Source organism: Amblyomma maculatum, chromosome 7, assembly GCF_055883805.1.
Source record: "Amblyomma maculatum isolate TAMU_Amacu chromosome 7, ASM5588380v1, whole genome shotgun sequence".
Classification (NCBI taxonomy): Eukaryota; Metazoa; Arthropoda; class Arachnida; order Ixodida; family Ixodidae; genus Amblyomma; species Amblyomma maculatum.
Window position 1 is genome coordinate 34,585,184 of NC_139350.1, and position 15,025 is coordinate 34,600,208.

A 15,025-nucleotide genomic window follows, 5' to 3' on the forward strand; every position below is an offset into this window, starting at 1 on the left:
TAGTGAGGCGTCCGCTGGCGAAAATTGACCATAAAGAAGCAAACTTGCGGATCAGTCTCTTAGATGCTTTGCACTTTCTAGCCATGTCGTGGGATAGTGTAACTTCAGGCACAATCTCGAACTGTTTCAGAAAGTGCGGATTTGCCATCGGACTTGATGCGGCTTCGGCAGGAGATTGTCAAGAGCCAGATGAAGACCTCACGATTGATGGCTGGGACAATCTGGAAACTGAAGCTTCGGCTCAGGACTTCGTTACCGTGGACGACAACGCCGCAACTCGTGGGCTGAGTGAGGTCTATTGAAGACTTGGTCAACGAAGTGAATGATTGCGAAAGTGAGCCTGACAGCGATGGTGACGCTGACGACGAGTGTGAACAGCCGCCGTCAACGGCAGATACTCTTCACGCTTTGGACGTTCTACGCCGCACCGTAAGTGCCGGCAGCGTGAGCGACGAAACCGCGGCACGGTTTTATGCCTTTCAGGCGGAGCTTGTCCGCGACATCAACAGCAAAAAAGTGCAGACAAGCATTACGGACTTTTTCGGCCGCAAGTAGCTCGCCATAATAAAGTTTAATTCATTTTCAATTCATTCCCATGTGGAAGTTGACTTGTTTTGGATCATACGAATTCGGGATTATACGAATATTTTGCGTGCTCCCTTGGAATTCGTATCATCGAGATTCCACTACAATCTGCCTCAGCGCGTATGTGAGGCCTTGTTGCCCATTTAGGAGCGCCTGTCTGATGAAAGGCTTCTTGAGCGGTGCCAACGGGGCAGCACTCAAAACACCAATGAATGTCTCCACTCCCTGATATGGTCACTGGAACGAAAAGAACAGCATGCCTCACTGTTCACGGTGCAAGCTGCTGTGGCTGAGGCTGTTATGAGATTTAATGCTGGTTGTCAAAACTCCTCTGCAGCAATATTGAAAGAGCTGCACCTCAACCATGGGACACCAAGCATGAAGCGCATGGCAGAGAAAGACCACTGCCGAGCAGTGGCATCTGCAAACAAGTGCAAGACCACTGCGGACATGCAGCACACTTTCAAAAAACGCCATTTGGGTGGCCATAGTCAGTGACTACATCCCTGGTGCCTTCTAGTCACTTACATCGGAAAATATTAAAACATTTTCTCTACATTTTTGATTAAAAGAGAGCCAATCTCTTTTTTCTCAAAACACCGATTCTTGACTTCTTGCTTATGTCAAGAAGCGATATCTCTGCCTTCAATGGAGGTAGAACCATAATTTTTGTTGTGGCATGTAGCTAAAAGTGCAAAGTATACAATGTTAGGAGTAGATTTTGCAATTTACGTTTAAAAAATTTTTTCATTTTGCTCTAGGTCAGACAGTAGGGCACCCACATTTGAATGATGGACTTTGAAATGCTATAACATTGTTAATATTTGTTTTATCAAAAAAGTGCTCCTAACATTGTATACACTATGCTTTCTAGTACCTAGCAAGGTGTCAATATGAATTTTTTTTAGTGTGGTTACTTTCTCATTGTTTGTGCAAATTGTGAACAATTATTTTCATCTATCTTTTGAACTAATTGGCCAATTGGAAAAATAGTTAGATATTTGAAATCAGTACAAGAAACTGAATCAGAATACCGGGTTTTATCAAATTTGGTCAACAATTGAAAAAGTAACTTTAAGAGCCATGTCCCCCCTTAAGCAGTACTATGACCCTCTTTATCATTCAGAATAAATACATGAGATGGGTAAAGCTGAGATATGTCAGTTGGGGCTCATCATAAGGAAATGTTTCTCCAACCATGAATACACACCGACACGGAGTCCTCAAGGCAATGGCAATCCATGCACAAGGTAAAAAATGCCATAAATCAGTAAAAAAAAATGTTCTCCTTAGAAACAATCAAATGGGCCTACCTTCACAATTTCGATGTAGATATCTCGACAGTTCTTTTCCCTTTTATTCTGCAGCTTTGGCAACAGGTTGTCTTGAATCCACTGCATCTGGCATTCGATTGTTGCTGTTGCCACAAACTTCTCCTTTGTCACCTACACATGGTTGGGGTAAACAGCATTACAGAAACAGCATACAAACCAGGCAAGAGAGTTATTTAACAATGCCAAGTAGGTGCTAACGGCAATACCATGACTAACTACACCTGTCAATGCTCTTAACCAAAAGAGGTTCAAATTTCAGGGCAAAACTCTGATGCCCCCACTTATCTGTAAAAGGTACCTCAGGCCCCACAACGGCAATTAGAACACTTGACTTTTGAACCAAGGATACGGCAGCCAAAGGCACCCATATACTGTGTGGTGTCAGTGCAGATTGAAAAACCCCAGACAGCAGAAATCCTCACAGCCCTACAGTAAGGCATCCCTCAAAGCCCGAGTCACTTCGGGACATTAAACCTTCCAGGACTGAACCAATTCAAAAGGTACCTTGGATACAAGCCCACAAATAAATAGGCTCATGCAAATATTTGATAAATTCAGAAAAATTAGTCAAATACAGTAGCATCATGTTCAATCAATATGAATTTCGGGACGATACAAATTCATGAATTCCCCGGCTAGAGTGCACGGTGTGCAATACGCAGAATGGACCATTTGCAGAAATCTGTAGGTCACCTTCTCTGAAAGGCTCGTTTTCCTACGAAAAGGTCTCGTTCCAGAGACTCCACTCTCGCATTCTTTTTGAAACTAAAAGAGGCAGACGTCTTTCAATGGTGCATTCATGCTGGCGATTCGTGTAAGTGAGACAGGGAGGGAGCCTGATGAATGGGCCGAAACCAGTCACGCTGGAGCAGCAAGGCGCTGGACAAGTCCACCCACTTCATCCTCTTTTTACATAAGAAGGGGTGGTTTCAACCACTGTACTCTTTCGATGTGTCTTCCCGAGTCATCTTGAAGTCAGCTGCACATTACAGAGTTTACTTAGAAAAGGAAATTTGCCTCTGTTCGCTTCTTCAAATAATGCGAGTGTGGCGTCTGGGAACGAGACCGTTTGGTTGAAAAACAAGCCTTGCAGAGAAGATGACTTACAGATTTCTGCCAATGGTCTACTTTGGATGTCCTGCATACTCTCCCATAGCACTATGGATGATACAAACACGCCACTAACCCATAACCTTGAGCACTACCCATAGGGACCGGACAGCTGAACGGGTAGCGCCGCCTCTCGGCGCATCGCTCAATCGCTGGCATGCGCCGGCCCGGTGTATTGCCAGCGCATTGGAGCGTGCTGTGTCGTTGGTTTGTGTGGAAATTGGAAATCCTAAGGTTTAGATGATGTTGCACGTGAATATATCCTCAAGAGAGCAGAAAGTTGGGCTAGTTGTGTGAATATGTCCACTGAAACGAAGTCTGGCCAAACAAGGCTGGCAAAACGTGGTGCGTTGTTGGCTGCACTGGCGGCTATGCAAACTCGTCAGATTTTTTTAAGTAGATTCATTACTACGGGTTTCCACACGAGCATGAGTGGCGGGTGACCTAAGCATGGTTCTTTGAAAAGCAGAGGCACGTATCTACGTATTTGGTTACTGTGTAGTCATAGAAAATTCCGAATTTTTAAAATCCCGGTTGCTATCTGATGCTTTGTGCCTTCTGTTCCCCAGGAGTGATGGCACGAGAGTCTCGGATCAAAGCCGCACTCCATCTGTAGCCACTTTATTGACAACTGGAAATCGAAGTAACCTAACAGCGCATGTTGCAACGCTAGCATTTCCCCGCTGTGTACAAAAAACCCCAACACAGAAAACGAAAAGGCAGCTCCACCATCGTCGTTCGGGCTGCGTTACGATCTTCAGTGATGGGCAGAGACAATGTTTGTACAGCTACTTTCGCTGACATAGTTATAGACAATTTACTTCTTTCTCTTAACAGGAAGAGCAGATAGGAGACATGAACAATTCCTATTACCGTGACCTTGTCCTTTTTCCTCTCTTCGTTTGTCAACCAATGAAAATGTGCTAAGAGCGCTGCGTTGATACTCTTCGAATTTGTTAACATTTGTTTGTGGCATGTCCATTTCACCTAATAAAATCACATTTCACAGCTCAATCAATACCGCATGGTCAGAAAATCTGCTATCGGCTTCATATAAAAGTCGAACAAGAAAAAAATACAATTTAATTTGTGAAACAAGCATAAACGTAGCATTTTTTTTTTTTTAATTTCGAAGGCCGTACAGCAATTTATTTTTTTTCGCATTCACGTTGCACCTGACACGGGTTTACGTATTTTCTGGCCGGCCTAAATACACGTGTTTCTCATTGGCGCTTTAGTGAACATGAGATTTCCTGATTGTGGCGTAGTAAGACGACCGTTCTACCTCTCTCACAAATTGCTTCTACGGCCAATGTAAACAGATTCAGCGGCTGTCCGGCAAGCTGCAGTGACAAAGTTGTAAAAGGAATGGCTTTCAGTTATCCGGAATCCTTTACGTGCAAATAGAAAACTACATGCATGGTTGTGTCCCCTCACACTCATCAGGTATCGAGGTCAGGTATCAGCCCCGCAAGTTCATGGTACGCTGAGAAAGTAGAACACCTTAGCGAACGAGCAATCAGAGAGATTCCTTTAACAATAGAACACCCTCTTAGTCATCAGTGGCTTACCTTACAGCACATCACTGCGTTTTTTGTTCTTTTTTCGATTGTATTTAACATTTTGACAGTATTGGACTATTGCCTTCAAATGCTCAAGGCAGCTGCTGCGGTCAATCGCATTGAACTTCCTGCGCTGAGAGAACGCCTAAATGAGCAAAAGCCAAATACTACAAGATCTCTCTATCATAGCAGGCGTCCGAAAAAATAGGGTCGCTGATAGCAGGAAATTTAATTTTTTTTTCTTTTCACAACCTCCGCAGCATGTCGAGAGAAAGGTATTTATAGTATAATATTCTCTAAGTCAATTATATGTAGCAGCTAATACATGATTAAATTAAATAAAAACGCATTAAGTATAAAAAATAAGGATCGTTTACGCTCTTCAACTTCCGGGCCGATGGCTAGCGCATGCAGGAAGGAGGAGGACAATGTCATGAACTAATAGAAAAATCATTTGAACCTTTTGAAGGGCTTACACAGTGAAAGCTTGTAAATTCGATCCCCGTTAATTTGGCACATTGGTTAATTCCACGTGCACGCGAGGTCCCTCCAATTATACATAGGAGTCTATGGGGCAAAGATCTCGTTAATTCGACCAATTTTGCCGTGCGTCGGTTAATTCGACGTAGCCCCGTAGCCCGCCATTTCGCATTTCACTGTGGAAGGGGTAAAAAAAAAAACAGAAAAACAGCCAAGAGCGGCGCTAGCGCGACGCTGAACAAAAAATAAAAATAGAAAGGCAGCATACGCCATCCATACTGTTACTGTCATCAGCAGAGCGATGCAAGGGGAGCGAGGTCAGCCGAAAGTTCGTTCTTTCCTAGCCCTATCTTCGCGCAGTGGAGTCGTTGCGTTTAGCCTCAGCGTGTGTCGTCGCCACGTGCTTTTTGCATCCATGGTCACGCTTAGCCTACGTGTTTACTGTGCTGCGTGTGTGTACAGCGTGCTGTGCCTGCGCATCTTGACGCTACCTTCGCGCAGTGGAGTCGTCGAGTTTTGTCATGCAGAGAAATTGCCATGTGAGACAGCCGACGCAAAAGCAGAGGACGACAGCTGTTTTGACAATGTCTTGCCTTCTGTGTGGCGTGCTGATTACATCGCCATCGATGATGGCGTCGCAGTCGCCGGACAGCTGACTGAGGACGACATAATTCAGGAAGTAACAAGTGCCGGCAACGACAATTCATCAGAAGATGATTGTGAACAGCTGCCCCAGCCGCCGAAGCGCACGATTAAAGAAGCCGCAGATGCGCTGTCCGTGCTGGAGGACTTCTGCGAACGGACTGCCGATGGTGCGCGTGCCACGAAACATCCGGCAGCGATTAGCGCTATTTTCGCCGGTCAAATTCGTCCGAAAAAAAAAAAATGGTGATAACTAACTTCTTTACGAAATAAAGGTATGTTATCCAGTGGCTCATTTAGTCTTTTTTTTTTTTTGTCCATTCAATAAGTCGACAGCCGGATAATTCGACAATTCGACGATAGAGAACGTAAAAAATTGCCAGCAATTTAATTCATACAGTTTCTTCAAATAAGAAGAGCTTGACCGTATTTTTTTTTTAACTTTGCAGAGTGCGCTGTCAACTTGTTTTATTCTGCTTGATTAACAGATGCTTGAGGCACCAAGCAGTCAAGGTCATTCACAGCTAATGCATGCATGAAGGTCCACAAGAATACCCATTTTGTTATTCTGTATTTATAAAAGAGGTATACAAGTGAAAATGCCAACTCCGTGTGCCATAAATGCCATTCTTATTTTGATTGATCAATATGTGTGGTACATTTTGTGCGTTTAGGTTATGTACGACTAGTTCCATACGAAAATTCAAATATTCTGGAAAATGACATTGCATGACTTTGTAGGGATTCTAACGCCGTTTACTCGCTTTCTACAGCCTGTTGCGAGATTCATTTTTAAGCTCGGGTTAAGCTCGTTAACATCGCATTTAGCAGCTCGGTGTGACCGCTCAAGGTGACTGACTGCAGCGTTTGTGTCCTTTATGCACGAACAGATGCTAGGGCAGTACGCATTCTGACAACAGCTTCTCCACATTAGACTTAAGCTAGATCCCACACACCACCACACGAAATATTATATATATTCCGTGCTTAAATTTTATTGAGAACACAAGACTTGCACGAGCAGCAGCCGTTTGTTCTTGCGCTATTCGTCACGCAGCCGAACAGCAACCACCAGTATCAACGGCCACAAACGAACTGATGAAGTTTCAATGGAGAAGTGCGCAGCGCACGCATGCTGCAAAGGTCCGTCGGCACAGGTCTACCTGTCGCACTCCACGCACGTTGCTCTTCCATCATTTCTCTCCGGCCAGAAGAACAGTTCCATATTTTTTTCTCATGCCTCGCGGAGCATATAACTGCGCCACAGCTGAATATCGTGAACTGTGCTCGAAAACACAGCAACCGCCGCACATACAATGCTGACGGCCCGCACTTTTGCCTACACCCCGGAAGTCACTGCTGTCGCCAGCGCCGCAGCATCTCCACTGACGTCACGGGCGTGTCTATACTACGAGCCCATGGCACTGTCCCAGTCTTTCAGAACAACGCAAGCTCCGCATGAGATAGCTAATGACCACTGTCTATGTACAGTGGCTGTTTGGCCATCTGTCATGGAGCATCCAAGGATGCCAAGCAGCACGCCCACTTCTTATGCTCAGCCAGCATCCATGTGGCCTGCGCCCTACACTTCAGTCCGAGGCTCTAGAATGAGCAAATACCATTCTGGCCCAGGGAGCACCTTGAGTCCCAGAGAAAGAGCGTTTTAAGGGGAGATGCTACTCGAAAACATTTTTTTCTTAATATTGATGCTAGGTGAATGAAAATTGCACATACGTATAGAGATTGATCTCCTCTTTCTAAATATGCTTTTAGTTTTAAAATAGCTTAATGCCTTCATATTCTAAATGCCATGCATAAGTGAAAAACAATGCATGTTAGTGCAGCTGCTTTAAACAGCAGCAAGCATGGTAGGGCAGAGCCAACTAGCTCTTTTTTGTCCCCAACACTCCACTGAGTGCAAATAAGCAACATAGCAACCTTCCCTTGGCATGCAATGTCTTGAGACAATTTTATATCTGGTGCCTTGTTTTTAGTGGCTAGAACCAGATAATTTTTTTAATTTGCAAAAATACTGCTGATTGCATTTAAACCTAGATACTTGCATTCTACACATCCTAAAGATCATGCAAGCCAAATTTGGTGTTTATTGAACTAAAATAACGACATAAAATATTGTGCACAAAATACATATTCGGCCAAAAAAAAGAATTTGAGAAAAATGCGATTTAAAGATACAAAAGCTGTTTATTGCTGTTGTAGCAGCACTGTCTGCATGAAAATTGCGCACAATGCAGGCCAGGGTATCATGATACAGTGCACAGTTTTAGAATTCACCAGCATCATATGTTGCTCCCACAGTGACATTGTGAGCAGCATTCTCAAGACGTGCTTTCTTCGCTAGTTAGCAATGCTAAGACCTTGCTTCTGTCAGCCACTGCTTTGTAACCACAAGGTGCACTTTTTTTGTTATGGCATTAAACTCCTTATGGTGCACTTGTTTCGGCAAACCAAGAATCACACAAAATCGGGCAAGTTGATTGTATCCAGCACCAATAACGCGCGCCGCAACCACTGCATTGACGTTCACGGAGAAAATCTCCTTCGAGCTGGCTGAAGGGCGTCATCCACCGGAGCTGCACACCGCGACGAGCACGACTACGACACAACGGACGTGGCACACGCTACACTGCTACAACGCAGCTATAGAAACGACGAGAGTCCTTTTCGCTTCTTGGCCAGCTCGCGAACGGAAAGTTAGCACCGTCCGCGCTCCTGACAAGCTAGCTGCTCCGCTCGCCAGTGCGTTCGCGGCACCGATCTCGCCGATAAAGGCACTCGCTGTACTAGGTCTCCTCAACGCTCGAAGTTCTCGAAGATCCTTATCTTCTTATCCAATGCACTGACGAAATCGCCTAAGCTGTCGCTGACACTTCAGTGCCTAGCCGGCTCCGAGCCGTCAAAAGCGTTGCCTCCGCCGAGGTTAGGCCTAGCTGCCGCGGACGTCTCCACTGCACGCTGTTTCACGTTGCCGGTGACTTCCCTTGAACGCGTGGTTTGACCGGTACTCTCGACACCGAAAATCACGTTTTTCTCGGCTTCTATCGCAACGAAGAGCACGAAGATGCGCGAAATTTTGAAAACACGCCGAGAAAAAACTAGCGGGCAAGCGTGACAGCGAGCTGCGCGTCACATGAAGAGCAGACGAGCTATGGCCGCTTCCCACGCTGGCAGCCAATGGCGTGGTCGAAATCTCACCACGTGATTTAAATGGCCAGTGAAAATGCTAGGTTTGGGCTGGCAACTTTTTTTTTTTATTACTTGCTGGGGGTTTGTGAAGCGGCAAAGCCAGCTTTAGGGAGAAAAAGCGTGGGCCTGCAGCCTTGCAAAATTCCAGTGGCATGCGACGCAGCGATTTGACGCGTCACGCGCTTGAACATGGGTCATATCTGCCCCTTCTCTAGCCACCTTGAGTGATTTAACAGACTTTTTAAATAATTTCGAAGGGTCAGTGTTGCTATAACAGTTAAAATCACAAAAGTGACTTTTTTTACTGAAAATCGCCGTTTTTCGACCCGCGTCTCCCCTTAAGCGCAGGATACTGACATCATCATAAGCTTCAAGTGAGGGCTTTTTTCAAAATGCTGCGCTTTAAAGCTCGAGCATGCTTTATATTTATGCACTAAGTGGAGAAGCTGGAAGCTTAGAAAGGTTTGAAACAACGTACCGGATGCTTCTGGCCGTGCAGGACGTAGGTAAGCAGGAGGAACAGGTCATAGGCTGCCATCATCGTTCCTTCAATCTGCACATGGCCTTTCGAGGTGAGGAGCAAGTCTCGCAGAGTGTCCTAGAAAAGCACAGCATTGAAACAGAAGTCATTAGAGTAGTATGCCAACACAGTGTCTTTTTCAAGACATGAACAACTTTTGGTACACCCTAACATGCAGACTTCAGGCTTCTACCCATCAAAAGGCACTAGTGAATACGCTCGAGGATGGTTTGCACGCAAGGTAAACACTTAAGACAGTAAAAGACTCAACAGTTGTCAGCGTAGCTGAATGGGTACAAAACCGGATGCGAAATAATTCAGAGATAGACTGTCCGGATCCCACCGGCAACATGCGTTTTTCTTTTTTCTTTCTAATAAATTATATCTATGATTACAACATTATTTTACATTGATCCCCCCAGAAAAACCCTCTGCTTCCCTCGGTGTCGGTACTTGTTAGCTCCCTTCACAAGCACTTCATAACGAGTGCCCCACTTTTCCTTTGTTTGACGATTATTCCTCATAATAAGCAGTGTAACAGAGCTGACAATGGCCCATAATGAAGCACGGCTGCCATGTTTCTAGCCTGTGTTTTGTTTTGATCAGGAAAGAGTATCTGAGCAAGTATGTTACCTCAAAATGGAGAAATGGAGTACAGGATAAAATTTGGTATTACACAGTGCTGCAATGGGCCATGTAGTGCAATAACGTGGAGGATATACTATCAGGGTGTCTAGCAAAACACTATTTTCAAAATCCCGGACTTTTCCAGGTTTTCCCTGATTATTTCGGGTCGAATTCCCCGAAGAGTGCAGAGGCTAAAAATGTAGCTGCTGATGATAATGACCATAGGCGAATAATTCCCAACAGAAAGCTATTTAGTTATTAATCGTATTCTACAGTTTACATTAGTAAAAGGCTGTTATTAGTTAATGGCGGGTGAAAACATCGCAAATTTACTAAAAATTAAAAGCGCACTGATGCGCGCCAGCAGAGCCTTTTGAGTTGCGAAATTTCCTATAGGCCCCATGTATAAAAAATGGCGGTTTTGATTGGCCAAAATTGGGGTGTGTATAAGAGAGGAGAGGAACCCTAGGTCGCGGCAGGTATCGGGGAATATCTTAGCGAAAATTCTTAAAGATAACTTAAGCCGTAGAGTTAATTAAGGGAACACGCGAGTCTTAAAATCGTCGAAAATGATCAAACATCGCTTATGAGAAAAACTTACTTTCAGAACATTTATCCTTTCAAGCATCTGCACTCTAATTATTAATGCTGAATTCAGTCAGGAAATGCGACAAACCGTGCTTTCAAAACGCCACGGCAGCCACAAAATGCCGCGCCATTTCGGCTTCCAATGCCTTCCAACATGGCTTTGCTCTCGTCCCAGGCGAAGCATTGCGCAGTCGCAAACGCTTTCGTTCCGCACCCACCGTTTTGTGTTTGGGGAATCCGCCTTCCTGCGCTTATCCAAACCGCTTGGTGCGGAATCACTGGGCTGCTTGGGAGCCATCCGACTCATTCACTCGATAGCAACGACACGTCACAGCGCGTACTCGCTCCGCCTGCTGGTGCAGGTGACATCACTGATGCTGTGCAAAGCTGCACATGCGCTTCGACGACGCCACCCGTTGCTGAGGAGCTAGGAGGGTGTGCGGGGGAGGGTCACAGCTGGCACTGTTCCAGCCTTTGGATGTAACAGACGGTCACCGCGAGTATGAGCGCTTAAAGGCTTTAGTCTTAAGAAGAAAAAATAGTGTCACCAAGCTGTGAAAGTGTAGCCCAGCAAGCTTTTACTGCAAGTATGACATGCACCGGCCAGCCTAGTTGCTATTTGTGACAAGAACTGAGCTTGCTACACAGGCGGTCAGAAGTAAGCGGTTATTGAATCTCGGCAACACAGGGCTTCTATGTGCGAGGAGTGGTGCATAGAGCAGGTGCGTAGTGTAGTGCCTTTGGGACCTTCCAGAGACCTCTGAGCTTTTGGATGAGCTTTCCTTGCTGTCAGAAGGTACTGCTTCGTGCAGAACCCAGCATATTTTCCACCCCGCCAGCAATTAGTCTCCGTTAGCTTTACAAGTAGTGAGTGAGAGAACATGAAGGCACGCACCAGACCTTCGGATGCTACTCATCAAACTGTTTAGCGCGAACTCCATAAACGAAATCTCGCTTTCTAAAATGCTCACAACACATATGAGAAGAACTGCAGGAATCTGACTATTTCCTTCTTAATTTACTAAGCTTTCCAGAGCTTATTTTTTTACAAGGGAGCTTACATCATGTTCTGTCACTCACGTCTGGCATTGATGTACAGAATAGTAAAGGAATGACAGCTTGACGGCATTGCTGTACAGAATGACGGAATGACATGGGTCTTGGAGCTATTTTTGTTATTTTTTGGCAAATTGCAATACAAATTCACACACTTCCTAAATTATGAAATAATGGGTCATTAAAAACTTCAAATTACAGCATGGTTAGATAGCCAGAAGAGCAAAGAATGAAATGTTTGGAGCAGTTTCCAGATATGTTAATTAGCACTCATTTTGCAGCCTTATTAATTTCAGTATACAAAGCGTGTGTACAAAGTGGGATAAACTCATCAAAATAATTTTAATTTTCAAAAACAAAACATCTGCTTCCAACGTTTCACACAGCATATATTCAGCTTCCCACTGCAAAAAGAATTTCAACTCTACGTGCATTGGGTGCAGAGATATTGAGGCCGCAAAACTGCAATGGTCGACGATGCATGTTTTGAGGAAAGGGGAAAAAAATTATTAATTAGAGATTTCCTGGTGCAATGCACACATTTACAATTTACAATGGCTAGAAACCTTCAGGGATGTAGTCTCTTTGCTTTCCAACGTCCAAGTGTTGCGTCTGTCATTTTAATTTGCAGTTGTAGCATGTTCAGTTGTCACTTTTTCGGCTGCGCCAGTTGCATGCAGGCAGAAACGATGTCCTTTCCTCAATGACTGTTTTGACAAAGTGTAATTTATTGTTTGTTTCATTGTTCTATGAAGCCTGCCATTTTTCTGTTTTTCCTTAATGAGTTTCATGACATCTCTATGTGGTATGTTTGAGAGTTTTGTTTCAACGTTACGGGCTGCTGCAGCACATGTGTCAGCTCTCTCGTTACCGCGGATTCCAACATGGCTTGGCACCCAGCAAAATTTTATTGACTGCCCCTTTGTTTCTGCATCACTGTGTACAATGTCTCCAATTAAAGGTTCCGTAGCAGTTCTATGATGCAGTGCTGTGATTACGCTCAAGAAATCTGTATAAATGATGCTTTTGCCAATGCGTTTCTTTAAGGAGGGACACTGCTTTCTGCAGCCGAGATTCTGTCTAAATGTCCGATTTTTTTTTTTTCTTAATTTTCGCGGTCCTGAGACGTTTCCGCAACTATCTCCAAATTTTGGTTGAAAAATACCACCTATTTTGCACATCACAGCATTACAAAGTTGCGAATCTGAACACTTAACTCCTTAAATTGAGGTCAAAACACGCCGAGTTTTGATCGGCAGCAGATAGAAAAATACGCTCTCCACCATCATCATTTTGGTCATTAGAAATACCGTGATTCAGGCTATTCCCATGTCACGATTGGCATCTGTGAGCGGACACCCAAAGTGGAAAACGAAGGGACAAAATTGCGCGCTACTATTGGGCTCCGAAAGCATGCGACCCAAATGGCCACTTTTGGTTGGCTGCCGAGGTCTACTGCTTGCGGCCTGGTGCCATTTTAAAAGGTCGCATAGTTAGGGCTAGCTAGTTTAAACGTTAAAGTAAGAGCGTTTAAATAACTTACCATATATACTCGCATAATAGGCGCACTTTTTTTTTTTTTTTTCAGAAAAATCGGCTCAAAGTTAGGGGTGCGCCTATTAAGCGGGGTAAAATTTCCGCACATTTTTCGACTCGCATTCTCGCACTTTAAATTTAGCATATGTCAAGAACATGGCTACTCTCACATAAATGCCGATAAACCTAGCATAAAAATGAAAAAGAAAGCTACTTACGTTTCAATAAACAGACGAGAGACGTCGAGTGCACGCACACGAAAAATTTATTTACATGCATGCACTAATGCTCCACTCATCAGATTCGGATTCCGATTCGGAGTCCAAGAGCACACACTCATCACTGAACGGGGTACTCGCTTTCTTTGTCCGAATTCCACAGCATCTCATCTTCGCTCGCATCTAGTGCGTTGGAGATCCCCGTCTTCTTGAAGCTTTTTCTGATGACATCATCAGAGATCTCTCTCCAGGCTTCCACTATCTAATCGCACATTTCCACAGGTGGCCTCTTAATTTTGCCACCTGGAGTTAGCTGATGCTGCCCTCCAGCCATCCAGTTAGTGTACAGCCTTCGAACGTTGTCCTTAAAAGGTTTATTTAAGGACACGTCCAAAGGCTGCAGTACAGATGTGAGGCCGCCCGGAATCACGACAATATCCGTGCGCAGCTCTTTCAGCTTCGCTTTAACACTTTCCACGAGGTGTCCGCGAAAACTGTCCAGAACGAGCATGGCCGGATACAACAGGCCACCTGGCCGCCGGCCCCATACAGTCTTTATCCAGTCTAGCATCAAATTTTCATTCATCCAGCCTTTCTCCTGGACCCTAATGTGTATATCTCGATGGAGAGTTCCCTTAGGAAGCGTCTTCCTTTTAAAAATGACGTACGGCGGCAATTTGTGCCCATCCGCTGTCACCGCTAGCATAACAGTACATCTTTGCTTCTCCGCGCCAGATGTTCTAATGAGCACACTTCGTGCACCTTTGTCCTCCACTGTGGTGTTTCTTGGCATGTCGAAACAAAGGGGCGTCTGATCTGCATTCCCGATCTGCGACAAAATAGTTTTTTGCTGTCTGAGCCGGATCACAAAACGGTGAAAATCCACCACCTTGTCCTCGTATGCCGAGGGCAAGCGCTGGCACAATGTTGTCCTCCTCCTCAGGGTTAGCCCATGGCGTCGCATGAAGCACATTGTCCACTCGGAACTTGCCTTAGTCTTTAGCTTCGATGCCCTGCGCTCGGGCAATTCTACGCACCTCCGTCTGCACTATTTCGAGGGACACAGCACAACAGTCTTGTCGGAGACGCCGTATGTGCTGAACCAATTCCTCCTCCACTTGCGGATACTTTTCGGACTTCGCACCGCAGAAGGCCCGTCAAGACTTGTTGGTAGCTTTAAGTTTTTCCTGTTGACTTCTATAGTAGCGAACGCTGGTTTCTCCGACACTGAAATGTCTGCTTGCAGCACAGTTTCAGTGCTCCACTGCGTACTGCACAGCTTTCAGTTTGAATCCAGCCGTGTAGCCCCTGTACTTCCCCATTGTAGCACACACAACAAGCCTAACCGCACGCTGCTTGCAAAATGGCGAAACGTGGCCCCTTAGAAGAATGGATAGATGGTAATGGGTCTACCCTTTGTGTCAGATGGCAGCTTGCGCCACCTAGCACCTTGCCTAAAATGCGCATCGATGGCGATGACGATGCCGCTTGTGTCGCGTCGCCTCTGACCAATGTCACTCGTAGCATTGCGTCCGATTTTCCCCGAGAAAAACAAATGGA

The 15,025-nt window shown here is 45.1% G+C and overlaps 1 protein-coding gene across 1 annotated transcript in view; it reads right to left on the reverse strand.

Moving 5' to 3' along the window:
- The window catches only part of LOC146182955 (condensin-2 complex subunit G2-like), a 145,565-nt gene that overhangs the window by 14,659 nt on the left and 115,881 nt on the right, over positions 1 to 15,025 (reverse strand). The window contains exons 18-19 of the mRNA XM_084608985.1: positions 9,399 to 9,518; positions 1,899 to 2,030 (exon numbers count right to left, since the gene is read on the reverse strand). Of these exons, the coding sequence (XP_084465111.1) occupies positions 1,899 to 2,030; positions 9,399 to 9,518 (252 nt within the window). The remainder of the gene's footprint in view (positions 1 to 1,898; positions 2,031 to 9,398; positions 9,519 to 15,025) is intronic.